The following is an 18,195-nucleotide window of genomic DNA, read 5'->3' as shown; positions in this document are numbered from 1 at the left end:
CTATAGCCATATGAAAAAAGTTCCAAATCACTGTTAATTAGAGAAATGCAAATTAAAGCAAATCACACTCACTAGTGTGATGAAGACAGAAAAAAAAGAAAATTGACAAATGTTGGAGAGGCAATGGGGAAAAAAGCAGGAATGTTCTAGAGCCAGTTCAGACTGGAGGGTGAATTGTTGAATTTTCAGTGTGAGTATGAACACTTCAGGAATTTGCAGTTGCTGAAAGTTAGGGCTTGATTTATTGTTGGTTGACTGTCTAGACTTAAGAAAGTATTAATGGAAACTAAACTTAAGAGCATGTGTACTTATGTTATTCCCCCTCATCCCAATCTGGTTATTAAACATTTACCAGAGCTCATTAGGAGTCCAGCAGAGGACTCAAGAAATATAGTCATTATCAGATTGAAGCCTTGCTTACTGTGAGCTAATAATAATAAATGGTAATAATTTACATCCTTTATCTCATTTGAACCTCCTAATACCTCTGGAAAACAGGCATGTTGATGCACTCCTGTTGGAGCTATGAATAGTTACAACCACTCTGGAAAACAATTTGGAATTATCCAGGAAAGGTTACTAATCAGTGAATGCAATTTGTCCCTGTAATACTTCTGCTAGGCTTCTGCTAGATCAAAGAAAGAGAAAAAGGTTATATACATACACACACACACATATATATATATATATATATAATATGGATATGCACATATATCTATATATGTATCACAAAAATGTTTATAACGACTCTCCCTGTGGTGCAAAGAACTGGAAACTAAGGTAGTGTCTATCTATTATGGAATGGCTAAACAAATCATGGTATATGATTGTAATGGAAAAATATTTTGTTGTATGAAATGAGGAAAAAAGATGATCTCAATGAGACACAGAAGACTTGCATGAACTGATGCAGAGTGAACTGAGCAGAATCAGAAGAACAATTTATACTATAATATCAATATTATAAAAATGAATAATTTTGAAGACTTGTATAAGCTAATGAAGAATAAAATAATCAGAACTAGGAGAATAACTTAAACCAAAACAATAACACTGTAAAAATAATTTTGAAAGCCATATGAACTCTGAACCACTCAATGATCATCCATGAGTCTAGAGGACTGATAGTGAAGCGTGTATCAGTTTCCTGACAGAGAAGTGAATGACTTAATGGTGAAGAATGAGACATATTTTTTTTCCTCACATTCAATGAGGGAACCTGTTTTGCTTGACTACGGATATTTGTTAAAAGGATCTTGTTTTGTTTTGCTTTTCAATGGGGCGGGGGGATGGGAGATAAATAGATTTCTATTAACTAAAAAATTTAATAAAAAAGAACTAAAGATACTTTAGACACTAGAGCTAAATGACAGTGATATATCTGACTCATTTAATTTTTGGTAACTGATATAATACTTGTCTTTACTCTTTAACTTGTCTTAATTTCATTCTTCTTGATCTTTTCAATTTCTTTTAAAGGATTATTTTGCACCCACTTTTCATCCTATAAATATTGTAATGGTCATCCATCAAAACACATTTCTGGCTTGTCTGGCTTATCATAAGTTAATTGATTCTCTTAATATAGTTTTAAGTGGGAAAATAGTGAAGTACAGTGATTTTATCAGCGTTACCCCTTGGTAATGATTTAGTGTCAGCTATGTACAAAAGTGTTCTAAGAGACATAGGAAGACAGCAAGGGAATGTTAGATGCTGTTTTTTACCTAAAGTATTTGAGAGAAAATTCCAAGGAATAAAAATAAAAATGGGAAACTGTAGGCTCCTTCACGTATGTTTTATCAAAGACCCCTTTACATTTGCTTAGTTCAATCAAGTGGTATGTGACAGAAATGGAAGTGAGTTTTAAAGATTGTGTGACATTGTTTTTTCCCACCCAGTTAATAACTTTTATTTATACTTTAAAATCAGTATCTTTTCCTAGGATATAAATGAAATGTGATACTATTGTGCCCCATGAAGCAATGAATATGAAGAACTCATAGAAATGGCAAAAGCCATGTAAGAATTGATGCAGAGGGAAGAGAGTAGAACCAAGGGAAATATTCACATGCAGTGACCACAGTAATCTAAATAAAACCAAAATTGGTTTATTATTATTTTTTAAAAAGTCATGGACATATTTCTGCAGAGCTCTTCCCTGACTTCCTGACAATGTATTGAGACTCATTTCTTCATGTTGCCAGACACAACTTTGTTCACCTCTCCTCATTATATACACATTAAGTGACTAAAGTATTTATATCCAGAGAAAGATTTTACATATATGTATATGTATATATATGTGTCTATATACTTATTTTTGACTAATGGTAGCCATCTCTAGGATGGGGGGAGAGAAGAAAAGAGGAAAAAAGGAAATTTACATGATAACTTTATTATATATTTAAAGGAATAGCAAGTTGTACATTATAAATGAGCAGTTTCATGTGCAATCATGTTTTTTATTGCACTATGTTATGGAAATACTTGTTTTATTCAATAAATTAAAAGTAAAATAAATAAAAATTAAGTAATACCACTAATAATTGCTTTTTATATAATGCTTTAAAGGTTGCAAAGCATTTTATGTTCATTATCTTATTTGAGCCTCACAACAATCTGCTGAGATAAATACAGATATTCTTCTTCCCATTTTACAGATGAAGAAATTGAGACTCAGAGAAATTAAATGTCCATGATCATACAAATAGTAAATGTCAGAGGTGTGATTTTTATTCACGGCTTCTTGACTACAAATCTAGGAATCTACAAACTGCTTGGCAACCAGCCATTTGTTTTCTTTTAGTTGTTATGTTTATTTTTTCCCAAATAGATTTCTTGGTCATGTTTTACCCTTCACATTGTAGGTTGTTCATTTAAGAATCACTATACTGTTTCTTTTCCTATCTGTTCATTGAGGAAAGCAGATTAAAATTTCTGGACATAAGATAATTTTCATTCTTCTCTTTTGAAAGTAGACTTTTTTTTAAACAATCTTTAGGGATTCTTCCTCAGCCACAGTTACCAGGAAAGATTTAAAAATTGGCATACAAAATTGCAAAAGATTTTTGTTTAGGTAATTTCTCCTCACACCCTTCTTCTCTCAGGTGACCCATTACCTGCTTCTTCCCTTGGCTGTTCTGGTCAAAACAATATGATTGAAGGAGACAATTCCCTTGGTCAAGAAAGCTCAAGTAAGCCATCCCTGTCTCTGCACTTACCAGGGTGGCTCATTAGCTGCTTTGCCTCCTATGGGAGCATTTTATATGGTTGTCTGTGCAGGATGAGCTGTTAGCGACTGTTGGACTCCTTGAATATGCTGCTGCCTCAGCGTAGGTAGGTTGGAAAAATACGATATAAAGCTCACCACAGGAAGAATAGATTTCTTCAGATTTCAGTGGCAGAGAGGCTTGGCTAGAATTAACATTTGTGTAAATGAGTGAGATACTGGTTTTTATGTAGTAAAAATAACATCTAGGAAGGATCTGAGCACCACAGAATAAATATGAAGTATTCTAGAGTGTAGAAAAGGGTAAATATTCTGTGAAATGACCCTTAGTTTTTACCCAGGGCCAGGGACCCAAGACACCCACCCACCATATAGGAGTAAGTCTGGAGTTATCAGTATGAGTTAGGTCAAGCACATGAGTGGGATATCAATTCAAGAATTGAGTTATTTACTAATAGTTACTTACTTGCTGCCTATACCAAAGATACATTCAAATTCTTTCTTTATTATGAATTTGACAAGCATCAATAAACATGAACTATTCCACATACAAAAAAGAAAAACATAATACATGAAACTGTGATTTTCTATTGTATATGAAAAGAATATATTACATTTAGCATGGTAGTATCAAGACTGCCATCATTGTCTGTATCCCCTTTAGAGTTTTTAAAATGCTTCATAGGCTTTCTTTTCTTTTTTGGTGCCCTTTTCACCATCCTCCCTCTAAATAAAAGCCCTCCCTTGACTGTGAACAATATAGTTCTGATAACAACAGTAACAGGAACAAATGTAAGCAAAACAAGTCATGGTATTGGTATATATTTACAAAACGGAATAAATACTTCTGCTGGCATGTTTTGCAGACCCTTATTTAAATATTATTTGCAATTTGTATTATCAAAATAAAGAGGTAAATTTGATAAATGTCAATAAGCATGAATATTTTCGAATACAACATTTCTAACATAGACATTAAATTTAACATGTTAGTAATAATGCTATCCTGCTTCCTTGTTATTTCCTCTTCCTAAAATTTCTTCTGTTCTCTTTTGTGAAGAGGGTTCAAAAGTAGACTGACAAATTGATTGAAAGAAAGGAAAGTAAATTTTCTGAGGGATGTCTGGGAGGAAACGGAGTTGCAGAATATTGAGAAGGGAAGATTATGGGGTGATGGCTTTTTATGACCTTAAATGTATGGATGATTATAAGGAGAGGAATGCTGCTCCCTTGTTCTTCATGATGAGAGAACAAAAAATAATGAGAAATGGACTTAAAGTAAAGCAGAAGAGATTTAATTTGAACATAAGGGAAACTTTTGGACTCTTGGAGTGAACAGGCATAGGTTTTTCATACAAAGCAAGGTAGTGAATTGTCAGTCCTTGTAGCCTGAGGAAGACAAAAAATGATGAGGTCTGCACAGTTTGCATATAGTAGAAGACAGGGGCTGGATCAGATGACCTTTTGAGAGTCTTTCTAGAGTGATTATTCCTAGTTCAGAATATAGGTCATCTATTTTATTCATTACCATGTTGGTTGTGAATCTGTTACAGGATGCTGACCATTTCCTTGTAGATCAAGAAAAATAGAAGTTGAGATCCCAGAAAGTGATTCCGGTAGAAGCAGGAGTGACATTCTTATCATGACCATTTAAGAGTGGAATTTTTGGAATTGAGGGGTTCCATTTGGTTTCTCTCTCTCTCTCTCTCTCTCTCTCTCTCTCTCTCTCTCTCTCAAGCATTTATTGTGTTTTGTTAAAATTCCTGTATCCTTTCTTTTGGATTTGAGAAAACTACACTCATATACTCATATATGACTGAAAGAGAGTATCTAGGTTATCTAAGTTCCATGATACCACATAGCTGAACAGTAGCTGAGTAGGGAGAAAATACTGAGTGTCCTGAGTCCCAGTGCAGTCTTCTTGCATAAAGCATCCTCCTATTTACCCTTTTCTACACTCTAGAATACTTCATATTTATTCTGTGATGCTCATATCCTTCCCACACATTATTTTTACTGCATAAAAACCAGTGTCTCATTCATTTACACAAATGTTAATTCTAGCACAGTCTCTCTGCCACTGATATCTGAAGAAATCTATTCTTCCTGTGGTGCGCTTTATATCCATTTTTCCAACCTACCTACGCTGAGGCAGCAGTGTATTCAAGGAGTCCAACAGTCTTATGTCTTAGAGATACTCCTAGTGATTATTCTACTTGTGGTGGGTATATGGTGGGCTACTGTTTATAGTTGGAAAAAATGGGAAAAGAGAAGGGTTGAAAAGGAGTATTATATATTTCTCTTTCCAGAAGTTTCTGACTGAATGCCAGGTCAATGTAGGGTAAAGCGACAAATTTCTTTCCCAATAAATGATCAAAGATTTAGATGAAGGCACTGAAATCCATGTCCCATGACTATGTGAATACTGGTTTTATGAAATGCGTATCTGAGTGGGTTATGAATAATGAAAGAATAGCTCTCTCTTCACTTTGCTTCATTTTAGACAGCTCGATCATTCCCTTAACCCTCCTGATTTTGTTCCAATGATTTCTGAAAGGATGACTTGCTGCCACTGATGATATTAAAAAATACACCTTATTTTACTAATACAGATTTATTTGGAGGAATTGTAATATCTTTACCAACTATTTCTATACATGGACATTCCTCATAACATCGCTAGAATTTTCATCCAGTTTCTATGAAATGAAGTAAAAATTCAATTAAATAAATTTAACAGGCATTTATTTTCTTATGAACATTACACCAGATTTGGAGTTGGAAGAGATGTTAGACATAAACTAGTCCAACACCCTTCACTTTGTATATGAGGAAAATTAGTCCTTCCAAGATTAAATGACTTGCCCAAGGTCACATGGATAGTTAGTGCCAGAACCAGGATTTGAATTCAAGGAATCTTTATGTCCAAATTACTATATCAGATGTTAAAGACACAAACATGACAAATGACACTGTCCTTGTCTGTGAGGATCTTATAGCATAATAGAAAATTATGCTATTAAATAGATTTTTTCTCCACAATGTCTCTTCATATCCTTTAATTTATTTATATATGAATATTAAGTAATAAATGAATTAAGAAGTAATAAAAATTCCTACTGCAGTATAGTGGATAGTACACAAGAGTTGGTGTCAAGAAGACTTGGGTTTAAATCCTGTCTGAGATATTTACTAGTTACAAGGGAGCAATTTAAGTGAATGGCTTTTAAAAAAAGGCAAATTTGTTCGCGAAACCCAATCTGTGTCCCTCCCCTCCCATCTACACAAGAATAACTTTATAATCTTATGAGATGAATAATTGGAAGGAAATCACATTTAATTGTGAGTTTGAGTTCTGTTATATTTACTAATCACAGCATTCTTAGTTCATACTTATAACTTACGCTACCATAGATTCAGAGATTGTGAATACATTATTTTGTTGCATGAAATGGTAAGGTGACATTTGACTTAAAATTTAGAAACTGCTTTATATATAGCACTAATAGAATTTCCACAGATTTTGAGGCAGCTAGGTAGTATAGTGAATAGGACAGATTGTAGAATTAGGAGTCAGAAAGAACTGAGTTTAAATTCTATATCAGAGCTTACTAGCATCTCACATCATGGTTGTGGTTTTTTTTCAGTCCACTGATCTTTTTCTACACGTGGCCATTTGACACATCAATACATGAAGTATTGAAAGTAACATAATCTCTCTCTACCAATTTCCTCCTCTGCAAAATGAGGTGAATAACAACATTTTCTGCAGACGGCTGTTGTGAAGATCAAATGACACAATATAAGAAAAGGTCTTTGCAAACTTTTAAGTCTATATAAATGTTACCTATTATCATTCCTTCTTTTTCATCTTTCTTCAGGTAATGTCACTGCCAGCTGTGTTTACTGGAGTCAATGGATGAAGTGAATCATTCTGTAGTAGCTGAGTTTGTGTTCCTTGGACTCTCTGATTCATGGGAGGTTCAGTTTCTTCTTTTTCTGTTCTTCTCTGTGATCTATGTGGCAAGTATTCTGGGAAACCTGTTCATTTTGTTCACTGTGATCTTTGATCATCACTTACACTCTCCCATGTACTTTCTGCTGGCCAACCTGTCCTTCATTGACTTGGGATTTTGCTCCATTGCAGCCCCTAAAATGATTTATGATCTTTTCAGGAAACACAAAGTCATCTCATTTGGTGGCTGTGTTGCTCAGATCTTCTTTAGTCATGCTTTTGGTGGTGTTGAGATGGTGTTACTCATAGCCATGTCCTTTGACAGATATATTGCTATATGTAAGCCTCTCCACTACCTGACCATTATGAACCCAAGAATGTGTATTTTACTTTTGATTCTTGCCTGGATCACTGGTGTCACTCACTCAGGGATTCAACTGGCTTTTGTTGTAGACTTGCCCTTTTGTGGTCCCAATGTATTAGACAGTTTTTTCTGTGACCTTCCTCAGTTCATCCAACTGGCCTGTACTGATACTTATAGACTGCAATTTATGATTACTGCTAATAGTGGGTTCATTTCTCTGGCCTGCTTCTGTATGTTGATCATTTCCTACATCTTCATCTTAGTCACTGTGCAGAAACATTCTTCAGGTGTTTCCTTCAAGGCTTTCTCTACTCTGGCAGCTCATATCACTGTGGTGGTTTTGTTTTTTGGTCCATTGATCTTTTTCTACACATGGCCATTCCACATATCAAATTTGGATAAATTTCTTGCCATCTTTGATGCAGTTATTACTCCCTTTCTGAATCCAGCCATTTACACATTCAGGAACAAAGAGATGAAGATGGGAATGAAAAGAGTATGTAGCAGGCTTGCAAGTTTCAGAAAGTTCTCTTAAGTGCTCTGTGGGTAAAGATTGTAGATCTTGATAGTCTTTTAAAGTATAAATTATCTTAGAGATAAAAATTATCATTGAACTGTAAGAGATAAATTCATTTTTATACACCATGCCTTGATGTGCTAAATCTAAGCAAAAGGTCATTACGCTCAAGAGTTCGTTTCTTTGGCAAATTAATTGTGATATTCACCTCAATCCACAAGTTCTAAGGACCCTGTTTTCAGCATGCTGACAAGGAGAAGTGATGTAAATGTCTTGAGTGCTGGAAATGAATGTTATTTTTTTTATCTCTATTTTCCTCCACAATATTCAATTTTTTATTGTAAATTATATCCTTGTATACTGCCCTCAGTTTTTCTCATCATCCAATTTCATGCATTCCACAAGCTTTTATTAAGCACTATATGCAGATGTGCTAGGCCCTGGAGATATGGAGAAAAATTTTAAAAATACTCCCAAACCCAACCTTGTTGTGGTCTAGTCAATACCATGCTAGAGCTAGAGTCACAAAGCTCTAATTCTCTAATCTTTCCACAGGTAGATGCTCCCTCTATAATCCTGTGCATGTTGCTTAACTTTCCCAAGCCTCAGTTTCTTTATCTGTCACACGGAGACCAATAATAGTGTCTACCTCACATGAACCTCAAATGAGACAATATATATGAAAGCAATATATATGTATATACATGTATATATATATATATATATATACTGACCAAACTTTAAGCATGATGTAAATAAGAGCTATTATTATATGTTGCGATTATAATAGAATTATACAACATAGAGTATATCAGATACAATCACATATTTTAGAATATTATCAATCATATCATAATATATTATATATGACCATGATATAATTATAATGTATTATATGATATTATTATTATATTTTAATCTTCCTAGATTACTACCTGTTTGCTTCCTTTTCCCCCATTCCCTAGATCTTAGTACCTCCTGCATCACATAATGACCGTGTGAGCCTGGCCAAGGGAAGGGAATAAACATTCATTAAATACCTACAATATGTCACTGTGTTAAATGTTTTACAAATATTATTTTGTTTGATCAAGGTCACTTAACCCCTCAGTGCCCAGGAAGCTTTCTAGTAAGTTGTAGTCCAACCATTATTCTGCATTGGCAGAGGGAATTTGCTTATTGGGTTTTTCCTGTGGATTGGGTCCAAAAAATGAATTCCTGGATCTAATTAATTTTGAAGTGGGCTGTATTGTATCTTCACTCCCTGAACTTTCTATCCATAGATACTTATTTGGGTGGCATGGGTTAATGAAAAGAATACTGAGCTTAAGATTGGGAGACCAGAGTGTGAGTCTCAGTTACAACTCTTGCTAGCTCTGTGATCATGTCAAATCATTTAAGCACTGAGTCATTTTATGCTCATCTGAAAATAGGAATAAAACACTTGCACTACCTACTTCATGTGGTTGTTGTAATTGAAGCACATTGTCAAGTTGTATTTTTACTATAAGCTCCATGGTAAATGGTTAAAATTCCATAAGTAAACAGTATGGACAGTGTGGACATCATCATTTTTCCTTGTGTAATAACTTGTCCATACGCATAAATGAGGTCAAGTGGATCACTGTCCTATCTTTATTCCCTTCTGTTTTATTCTTCTGTCATTGGCCAGATTACTTGTTCTAGGGCACAAGACAAATTCTCATGATACTGTTCTGGTGGCAGTCTACACCCTTTTTTGAATGTATATTTAAAACCATTATTTCACAGGCTAGGGATTTGATAAGATTATCTTTTATAACAGTGATTTCTAAACTTTTTTTGATTGCTCACTCAAATTAGCAAAATATTTTTAAGCTTGAATGCCCAGTATCAGTGTAATAGGAGGTAGTTTATCCCAGTTGGCATACTTGGAGTTTTCTGTCTTGGTTGCTCTTGACACATGGTGTTTTAGGGCCCCTTTCTACCAATGTGGCAGCACAACACTGGGTAAATGGTAAAAATTCTATAATTATGCAGTGGTGGCCAGGATGCAGTTTTTGGTCTGGGAAGCCACAGGGATGGTCATAGTTTTCTCATAAATGGCTATTGATTAATTATTACAAGGGTATGGATAGAAATAGAAGAAGACATCAAGATATTAGTGGATGACAGATGGGGAAAGAAGTTCATAGTCTAGAAGGGCTATGGGAGAGGGAACCTGGTCTGGTTCTATTCTTTCACCTGGAAGGCAGGTGAAGGTCAAGGAATTGAGGAGTGGTGAGTGGTGGTTCCTGAGGGTAGAAAACATGGTTTGGTGGCCAGGTATGGATTTGGTTTTGATTCAGGGCTACCTGCAGGGAGCAGATAATATTGCTCTCCTCTTCTGAGATTGTTGGTAGAGGAGTGGAGGTATGACATTGGATGTTATAACAAGTTTACTTAACCTCTGTATGCCTCAGTTTCTTTATCTGTAAAATCAGGATAATAGCATCTAGGTTATGAAGGATTCTGAATGTCAAACAGAGCATTTTATATGTTTTCCTGGAAAAAATAGGAAGCCACTGGAGATGACACGATCAGACTCTTATTTTAGGAAAATGACTTTAGTGGCTGAATGGAGAATGGGTTTGAATGGGGAGAGACTTGATGTATGCAGACCCACCAGTAAGCCATTGTAATAGTTCAGGTGTGAAGTGATGAGGGCCTGCACTACAGTGGTGACAGTTTTAGAGGAGAGGAGACATATTGGGGAAATATTGCAAAGGTGAAAATGACAGGCTTTGGCAAAAGCCTGGATATGGAGGATGAGAGACAGTAAGGAATCCAGGATGATTCCTAGGTTGTGAGCCTGAAGGACTGGGAAGATAGTGTTGCCCTCTACAGTAACAGAGAAGATAGGAGTAGGGAAGGTTTAGTGTAAAGGATAATGAGCTCTATTTTGGAGATGTTGAGCTTAAGATGTCTACTGCATATCCAGTTCGAGGTTTCTGAAAGGCAGTTTGGAGACTTGATATTTGGGCAGCAAAGGTAGATCTGGGAATCACCAGCAAAATGATGGTCATTAAATCCACGGGAGCTGATGAGATCACTAAGTGAAGTAGTATAGAAGGAGAAGAGAAGAGGATCCAGGACAGAGAGCCGAGGGATACCTACAGTTAGAGGGTGTGATCTGGAGGAGGATCCAGCAAAGGAGGCAAGAGCAGTCAGATAAGCAGGAGGAAGACCAGGGAAGAATGGTGTCCCAAAACCTAGAGATAAGAGAGTATTAAGGAAGAGAATGATGAATAGCTGCAGAGAGGTCAAAGAGAATGAAGATTGAGAGAAAATCATTGGATTTGTCAAATAAGAGATCATTAGTAGCTCTGGAGAGAGCAGTTTTGGTGGAATGCTAAGGTCAGAAGCCATATTGTGAGGGATTAAGTAGCAAGTGAGAGGAGAGAAAATGGAAGCACCAGTTGTAGACAGCCTTTATGAGGAGTTTAGCTACAAAGGGCAGGAGAGAAATAGCACAATAGTAAATAAGGATGGAAGGATTAAGTAAGGATTTTGTCAGGATAGGGGAGATACAGACATGTTTATAGGCAGTAGGAAAGGAGCCAATAAAGAGAGAGGAAGAGATTGAAAATAAGTGAAAAAGTGGGTATGATAGAGGGGGGGCAATCTATTGCAGGTGATGCAATGAAATAGGATCACCTGAATAGATAGAGGAGTTAGCCTTGATAAAGAATAAGATCCCTTCATCATGTGAAAAAGGGTATCTGAGTGAAGTTAGATGAAGAATCAGTGAGAAGAGGGAATTGAAAGTGATTGGCCTCAATTTTTTCTGCAAAACATGAGGAAAGGTTCTCAGTTGAAAGATTAGGGTGGGGGAGCCATGGAAGGTTTAAGGAGGGATGAAAAGGTTTGGAAGAGCTGCTGTGGAGAAGGGGATAGTGAGTTGATTAGGGAGGAATAGTAGGATTGTCTAGTAGCAGTAAGGGCCCAGATGAAGCTATATAACAAATTTGTGGCAGACCCAGTTAGAATGGCTGCATGATTTTTCCACCTTTGTTCAGCAGCACTTATGTAGACACTAGGGAGACAAATTAGAGGAGTGAGCCAAAGCCAAGGCTTGGTTGGAGGTAATCCATGATATGGTAAAGGGGCTAGGGATTAAAGGAATTACTAAATACTTGATATAAGTCAAGGATATGGACAACTAGGTGGTGCAGCGGACGCAGTGCCAGACCTGAAGTCAAGAAAACTCATCTCCTTGAGTTCGACTTTTGAATCAATCTTGGTGGCTGCAGACCATATAAAAGAAAAATATTAGAATAACAGTGGTTATCACACTATTTTTATCTGAACTTCAAGAATAAGATGAAAAGAATAAAGGAATAATCATAACAACACCTGCATATCTTTAAAGTTGGTAAAGAATTTTAGGTACATTATCTCCTTTGAACCTCATAACAGCCACTGTGATGTATACTGATACACCCTACTGATGTGTAGTTTGAACAACTGGGTCATGTAGGTATTCTATAGGTATCATAGGTTTCGTCATCCCCATTTTGTTTATGGGGAATCTGAAACTCAGGTTAAAGAATGTGTCCATGGTCATACAATGAGTAAATGTTAGAGGTGGGATTTGAATGCACATTTTCTTGACTTTATGTCTCAGCAAACTATGCACAGCTTAACACCCAGATCTGTTGGTTTTTCCTTAGAGGATACATGTATTTTTCCCCAAATATATTTGTGGGCCACATTTTCCCTCTCACCTTTACAGGACTTTCCTCCAAAGATACTTCTTGTTTCTCTGTTCACTTTGGAGGAAGCATGTTAAACTTTCTGAAAATAGTGAAAAGAATTTTCACACATTTCTTTTCAAAGAGAACATTTTTACAATCCCCTGTGATTCCTCCTCCATCCCAGCAGCTACCAAGAATGATTTAAATGTTGATAAACAAAATTACAAATGATTATTTCCTTAGGTATTTTCCATTCACCTATCCCTGCCCCCTTTTCCCTCAGGTGACTCATTATTTGCTTCTCTTGGCTGTTTGGGCCAAACCAGTAAGATTCAAGAGAATAATTCCCTTGGTCAAATGAGTTCAGACCTTGTCTCTGCACTCACCAGGGCTGCTAATTAGCTGCCTTTTCTCCTATGACAGCATTTTTATGTGGTTCTTTGCGCTGGATGAACTGTTGGATGCTGAGTATGATTTTGCCTCAGACCAGGTAGGTGGGGAAGATGGATATAAAGCTGATCACGGAAAGAATACATTTCCTCAGATTTCAGGGACAGACTTATGGCCCACAATAAAATTTTCAGAAATGAGTGGGATGCTGGGTTTTAGACAGGAAGGATGGGGAGGATCTGAACTCCACGGTAGAATAAATATGAGGTGTTCTAGACTATTGAGAAGGCAAAACATGCTGCTAAATAATCCTTGGTTTTTAACCCAGGGCCAGGGACCCAAGGCAAAGACCCGCCATGTAGGAGTAAATCTGGAATTAGTACTATGGATTAAGTTAAGCAAAAGACTGGCATGCAAGATTCAGAAATTTAATTTTTTACTTGTTGCCATACCAATGACTCAACTTTTTATTTCCCATTTCCTTTCAGGAAGGGAGGAAAATTAACTGTACGAAAGTAGGAAGGAAGGATCTTTTATTATGTGCTTCACTTCTAGTGCTACTTAAAGATCAGATGTATACATTTAATCTGATGCAATGGGAGGACTTTCAGTTTGGACCAGTACAAAGTGTTATTCCTGGGTACAAACCCCAGTGGAATAAGACAGAGAAGGTCTAGCTGGGAATCGGTCCATTAAAAAAAGTCACCAGGGGATCTTTTAGGCTAACAGTTAGTAATATACTAATGATTGGCCTTATGCTATGGACAAAGGGAAAACAACAATAAACATATTATTATTAATCCTTCTACTAGAGTTTTTGTTATTAGAGAATTTTTCCAGTTTCAGTCATAACATGACATAGAGATGATGTGGACAGGGTTTAAGAGGAAAGTGACAAAGGTGATAGGGTGAAATCCTGCAGGGAACTAGATTTCCCAGAAAAGGGAAGAAGATTAGGGGATGTTGTCTTGGAAATGACTTCAACATGGAAAATTGTAATGAGAGTGGTGATCATTGAGCAGCAAACAAGTGGAAAAAGACTTGAATTTAAGAGAAATTTCATTTGGATGTAAGGATGACCTTTTGGGGCAGCTAGGTGATACAGTGGATAGAGTGCTGGGCCTGAAGTCAGGAAGACCATTTCCCTAAGTTCAAATCTGGCCTCAAACTCTTACTGGCTGTGTGACCTTGGGAAAGTCACTTAATCCTGTTTGCCTCAATTTCCTCCTCTGCAAAATGAACTGGAAAAGGAAACGGCAAACCACTTCATTCTCATTGCCAAGAAAACCTCAAATTGGCTCACAAAGAGTTGAACATGACTGAACAACAAGAAGAAGAACTTTTAGGCCATTGGGGTGATCGAACACTCATCTGATGTGCTAAGTGAAGTAGTGGATTCTCAATCCCTACAGCTTGAAGAAGAAAACAAAAAATAAATGTGTCCTGCAAGGTTTAAATATGGTAGAAGACAGGGAGGGATTGGTCCAGATGATCTTCTGAGTTCTTTCTAGAATGATAGCTCTGAATAGGAGTATTGCTCATCTTCATTTTGTTCACTGTCGCATTGGCTATAAATCTGTTATAAGGGACCGACCACTTCCACTGAGAGAAAATGGAATATAGGACTCAAGAGACTGAGTAATAGAGAAATAGGTTTACCTTTTCGTCAAGTGATTTAATCAGATAAAGGAAAGCATGAATATGATACTTGGAAATCTATGAAGTCCCTGGAGAACCACAGAACCAACTACTCCCTTTGAGCTAATGATTCTTATCTATTATTTGTTCTTGATGAAAATGTCCTTAGAGGTCATCTAGTCTAATCCTCTAATGTTGATTATGAGAGAATTGAAGTTGAGGAAACTTGATTGACTTGCCTAAGGTCATGAAGGTTATCAAGTATCAGAAGCAGGATTTGATCCTAAGTTCTGTGACTAGAGCCAGTACTCTTTTTGCAATCTGACATTGCCTTTTCATCAGCTTTGGCTCTAAAAGACTTGCCTATTTTGGAAAAATCAAGTCCACTCTCAAAGGACAAAGATTTGCCAGTGTTGAAGATATTCAAAGTCATGTAAAGGAGTGATAGATTTATTTTGAGCAACCGCAATTCCTTTATCAAGTATTTCTACATATAGACATTCCCTTCATCATCCCCTGAATTTTCACTCACAACCTTTATTCATAACATTAAGTCAAATTCACTCAAAGAAATTCAATTAAGCAGTAAATATTTATCAACCAATCTTTGTGTGCAAAGCAGTGAGATAGATGCTGGGAGTGCAAAGATGATCAATGCCAATGTCCTTGCCTTGGAGATGTTACAATCTAGTGGAATATCCAACAACCAAGCAGTATTCCTCTCTACGTGATCTTCCTCACACCCTCTCAACTCCCTAATCATATTAAGTAATGCATGGTTTCAGCTCTGATAAAGTAGTCCCTCTTGTGATGCACTAGATAGAACACAAGAGATGGAGGCAAGTAGGCCTAGGGTCAAATTCTATCTCAGAAACTTACTAGTTCCAGTAGTGCAATTACTAGAGTGAGTTATCTTATTTGCACTCAAGTCCGCTCTCCCATCTACTTTAGAAAAATCATATACCCTTCTCAGGTGAATGCTTAAGAAGGGAATTACATTTAATTGACAATTAATTGATAAGTTCTAATACCTTTATCAAGGCTTTGTTCCTTTGTTCTCCCACTTCGTTTCACTACAGAGACAGGGATTTTGAAGAGGATATTTCCTTGTGTGAAAGGTTAACATGTAATTGAACTTCAAAAGAAACAGACACTGAGCAATCCAGAGCCCTAATATTCCCTAGCCCAATATTTTTATTCTCTTGTTATCCTCTTCCTTCAGGTAATGTCACTGCCAGCTGTGTTTACTGGAGTCAATGGATGAAGTGAATCATTCTGTAGTAGCTGAGTTTGTGTTCCTTGGACTCTCTGATTCATGGGAGATCCAGTTTCTTCTCTTTCTGTTCTCCTCTATGGTCTATGTGGCAAGTATTTTGGGAAACCTGCTCATTTTGCTCACTGTTATCTTTGATCCTCACTTACACTCTCCCATGTACTTTCTGTTAGCTAATCTGTCCCTCATTGACATGGGAGGTTGCTCCATTGCAGCCCCTAAAATGATTTGTGATCTTTTCAGGAATCACAAAGTCATCTCATTTGGTGGTTGTGTTGCTCAGATCTTCTTTAGTCATGCTCTTGGTGGTGTTGAGATGGTGTTACTCATAGCCATGGCCTTTGACAGGTATGTTGCCATATGTAAGCCTCTCCACTACCTGACCATTATGAACCCAAGAATGTGTATTTTACTTTTGATTCTTGCCTGGATCACTGGTGTCACTCACTCAGGGGTCCAATTGGCTTTTGTTGTAGACTTGCCTTTTTGTGGTCCTAATGTATTAGATAGTTTTTTTTGTGACCTTCCTCAGTTCATCAAACTTGCCTGTACTGATACCTATAGACTGCAATTTATGGTTACTGCTAATAGTGGGTTCATCTCCCTGGCCTGCTTCTGTTTATTGATCATCTCTTATATCTTCATCTTAGTCACTGTACAGAAACATTCTTCAGGTGTTTCTTCCAAGGCCCTCTCCACTCTGGCAGCTCATGTCACTGTGGTGGTTTTGTTCTTTTGCCCATTGATTTTTTTCTATACCTGGCCTCACCCCATATCTCACCTGGATAAGTTTCTTGCCATCTTTGATGCAGTTCTTACTCCTTTTCTGAATCCAGTCATCTATACATTCAGGAACAAAGAGATGAAGGTAGGAATGAGGAGAATGTACAGCCGGCTTGTTCTCTTAAGGAAATTATCTTAAATACACTGTGCATCAAGACCATGGATCTTGAGACTCTTCAATCTGGAGAAATGAAAAAGCTGTTGAACTAGCAGAGATAGATTTATGTCACAGAATATGCCTTGATTTGTTGTATGTAACCAGAAATTCATTATCCTCAAGATTTTGTATCTTCAGCTAATTAAAGCTATTATAATAGTAATAATTGCTAACACGTATATAGTGCTTACAGTGTGCCAAGTCCTATGCTAAGTGCTTTGAAATAATTATCTCAATTGACATAATTGTCTCACAGCAACCCTGAGAGGTAGGAAGGTGCTATATACATATTATCCCCATTATCCCCACAGTTGAGGAAACTAAAGATATGGTTAAGTGACTTGACCAAGGTCACTTAGTTATTAAATATCTGAAGTTGTATTTGAACTAATGCCTTTCTTCATGACTCCATGCCCAGTGCTCTCTCCACTGGGTCACCTAGGTGCCTCTAAACCACTAAACTTCTGTGATCCTGTTCCTGGAATCTTGTCAAGGAGAAGTGATAGAAATATCCCACAGTGCTCAAAGTGAATGTTATTTCTTATCCCATCTCTATTAGCCTCCACAATATTTAACTTTTTCATTGTAACCAAAATGTATTAACCAAATGTATTACCCATCTCAAGTCTGCTTTACCATCCAACCTGTTTGTTTTCAATTTCATTGCATTTGAATTTACTAACCACCTACTATGTACAAGCCATTATACTAGGACTTGGAGACAGGAAGAGAAAATGGAAAGCCAATATTGCTGTGGTATAGTGGAAGGAGCAAATGCCTTAAGCCTCGGGTTCAAGTCTTACCTCAGAAACTTAGTAGCTGCGTGGTCCTGGACCTGTTGCCTAACCTCTCTGTGCTTCCATTTCCTCATTACATGGGGGTAAAAATAGTACTGACCTCAAATGAGATGACCTAATGTATGACCTATGTTTACTAAACTTTATAATTCTGTATAAAACTACATTTATTATTTTCTATAATTCTCAGATTACTATTTGTTTGCCTTCCTACGCCTAACTTCCCTTTTATTGGATCTTATTAGATTGCTTTGGTTCTGCCCCCGACTATCATATAGCTATATAATCATATAACATATCATATATATCATTATATATTTAACATGAATATAGAATCATGTAACTGTATGATGTTGGAGTTTGAAAGGAAATTCATA

At 36.7% G+C, this 18,195-nt stretch overlaps 2 protein-coding genes across 2 annotated transcripts; both read left to right on the top strand.

Annotated features, from left to right (window-relative positions):
* The first annotated feature begins 7,144 nt into the window (after window positions 1-7,144).
* LOC118828990 (olfactory receptor 4F6-like) lies at window positions 7,145-8,083 on the top strand. The gene has a single exon (XM_036735912.1). It carries the CDS (start codon window positions 7,145-7,147, stop codon window positions 8,081-8,083), a length of 939 nt encoding a protein of 312 aa, XP_036591807.1.
* A 7,978-nt stretch (window positions 8,084-16,061) lies between these two features.
* On the top strand, window positions 16,062-17,003 carry LOC118828992 (olfactory receptor 4F6-like). Its single transcript, XM_036735914.1, has one exon. The coding sequence runs from the start codon at window positions 16,065-16,067 to the stop codon at window positions 17,001-17,003; it is 939 nt and encodes a 312-aa protein (XP_036591809.1). The 5' UTR covers window positions 16,062-16,064.
* The last annotated feature ends 1,192 nt before the right edge of the window (window positions 17,004-18,195 follow it).

The sequence above is a fragment of the Trichosurus vulpecula genome, chromosome 8, assembly GCF_011100635.1.
Source record: "Trichosurus vulpecula isolate mTriVul1 chromosome 8, mTriVul1.pri, whole genome shotgun sequence".
Lineage (NCBI taxonomy): Eukaryota > Metazoa > Chordata > Mammalia > Diprotodontia > Phalangeridae > Trichosurus > Trichosurus vulpecula.
This window is presented reverse-complemented; position numbering and strand designations above follow the sequence as displayed.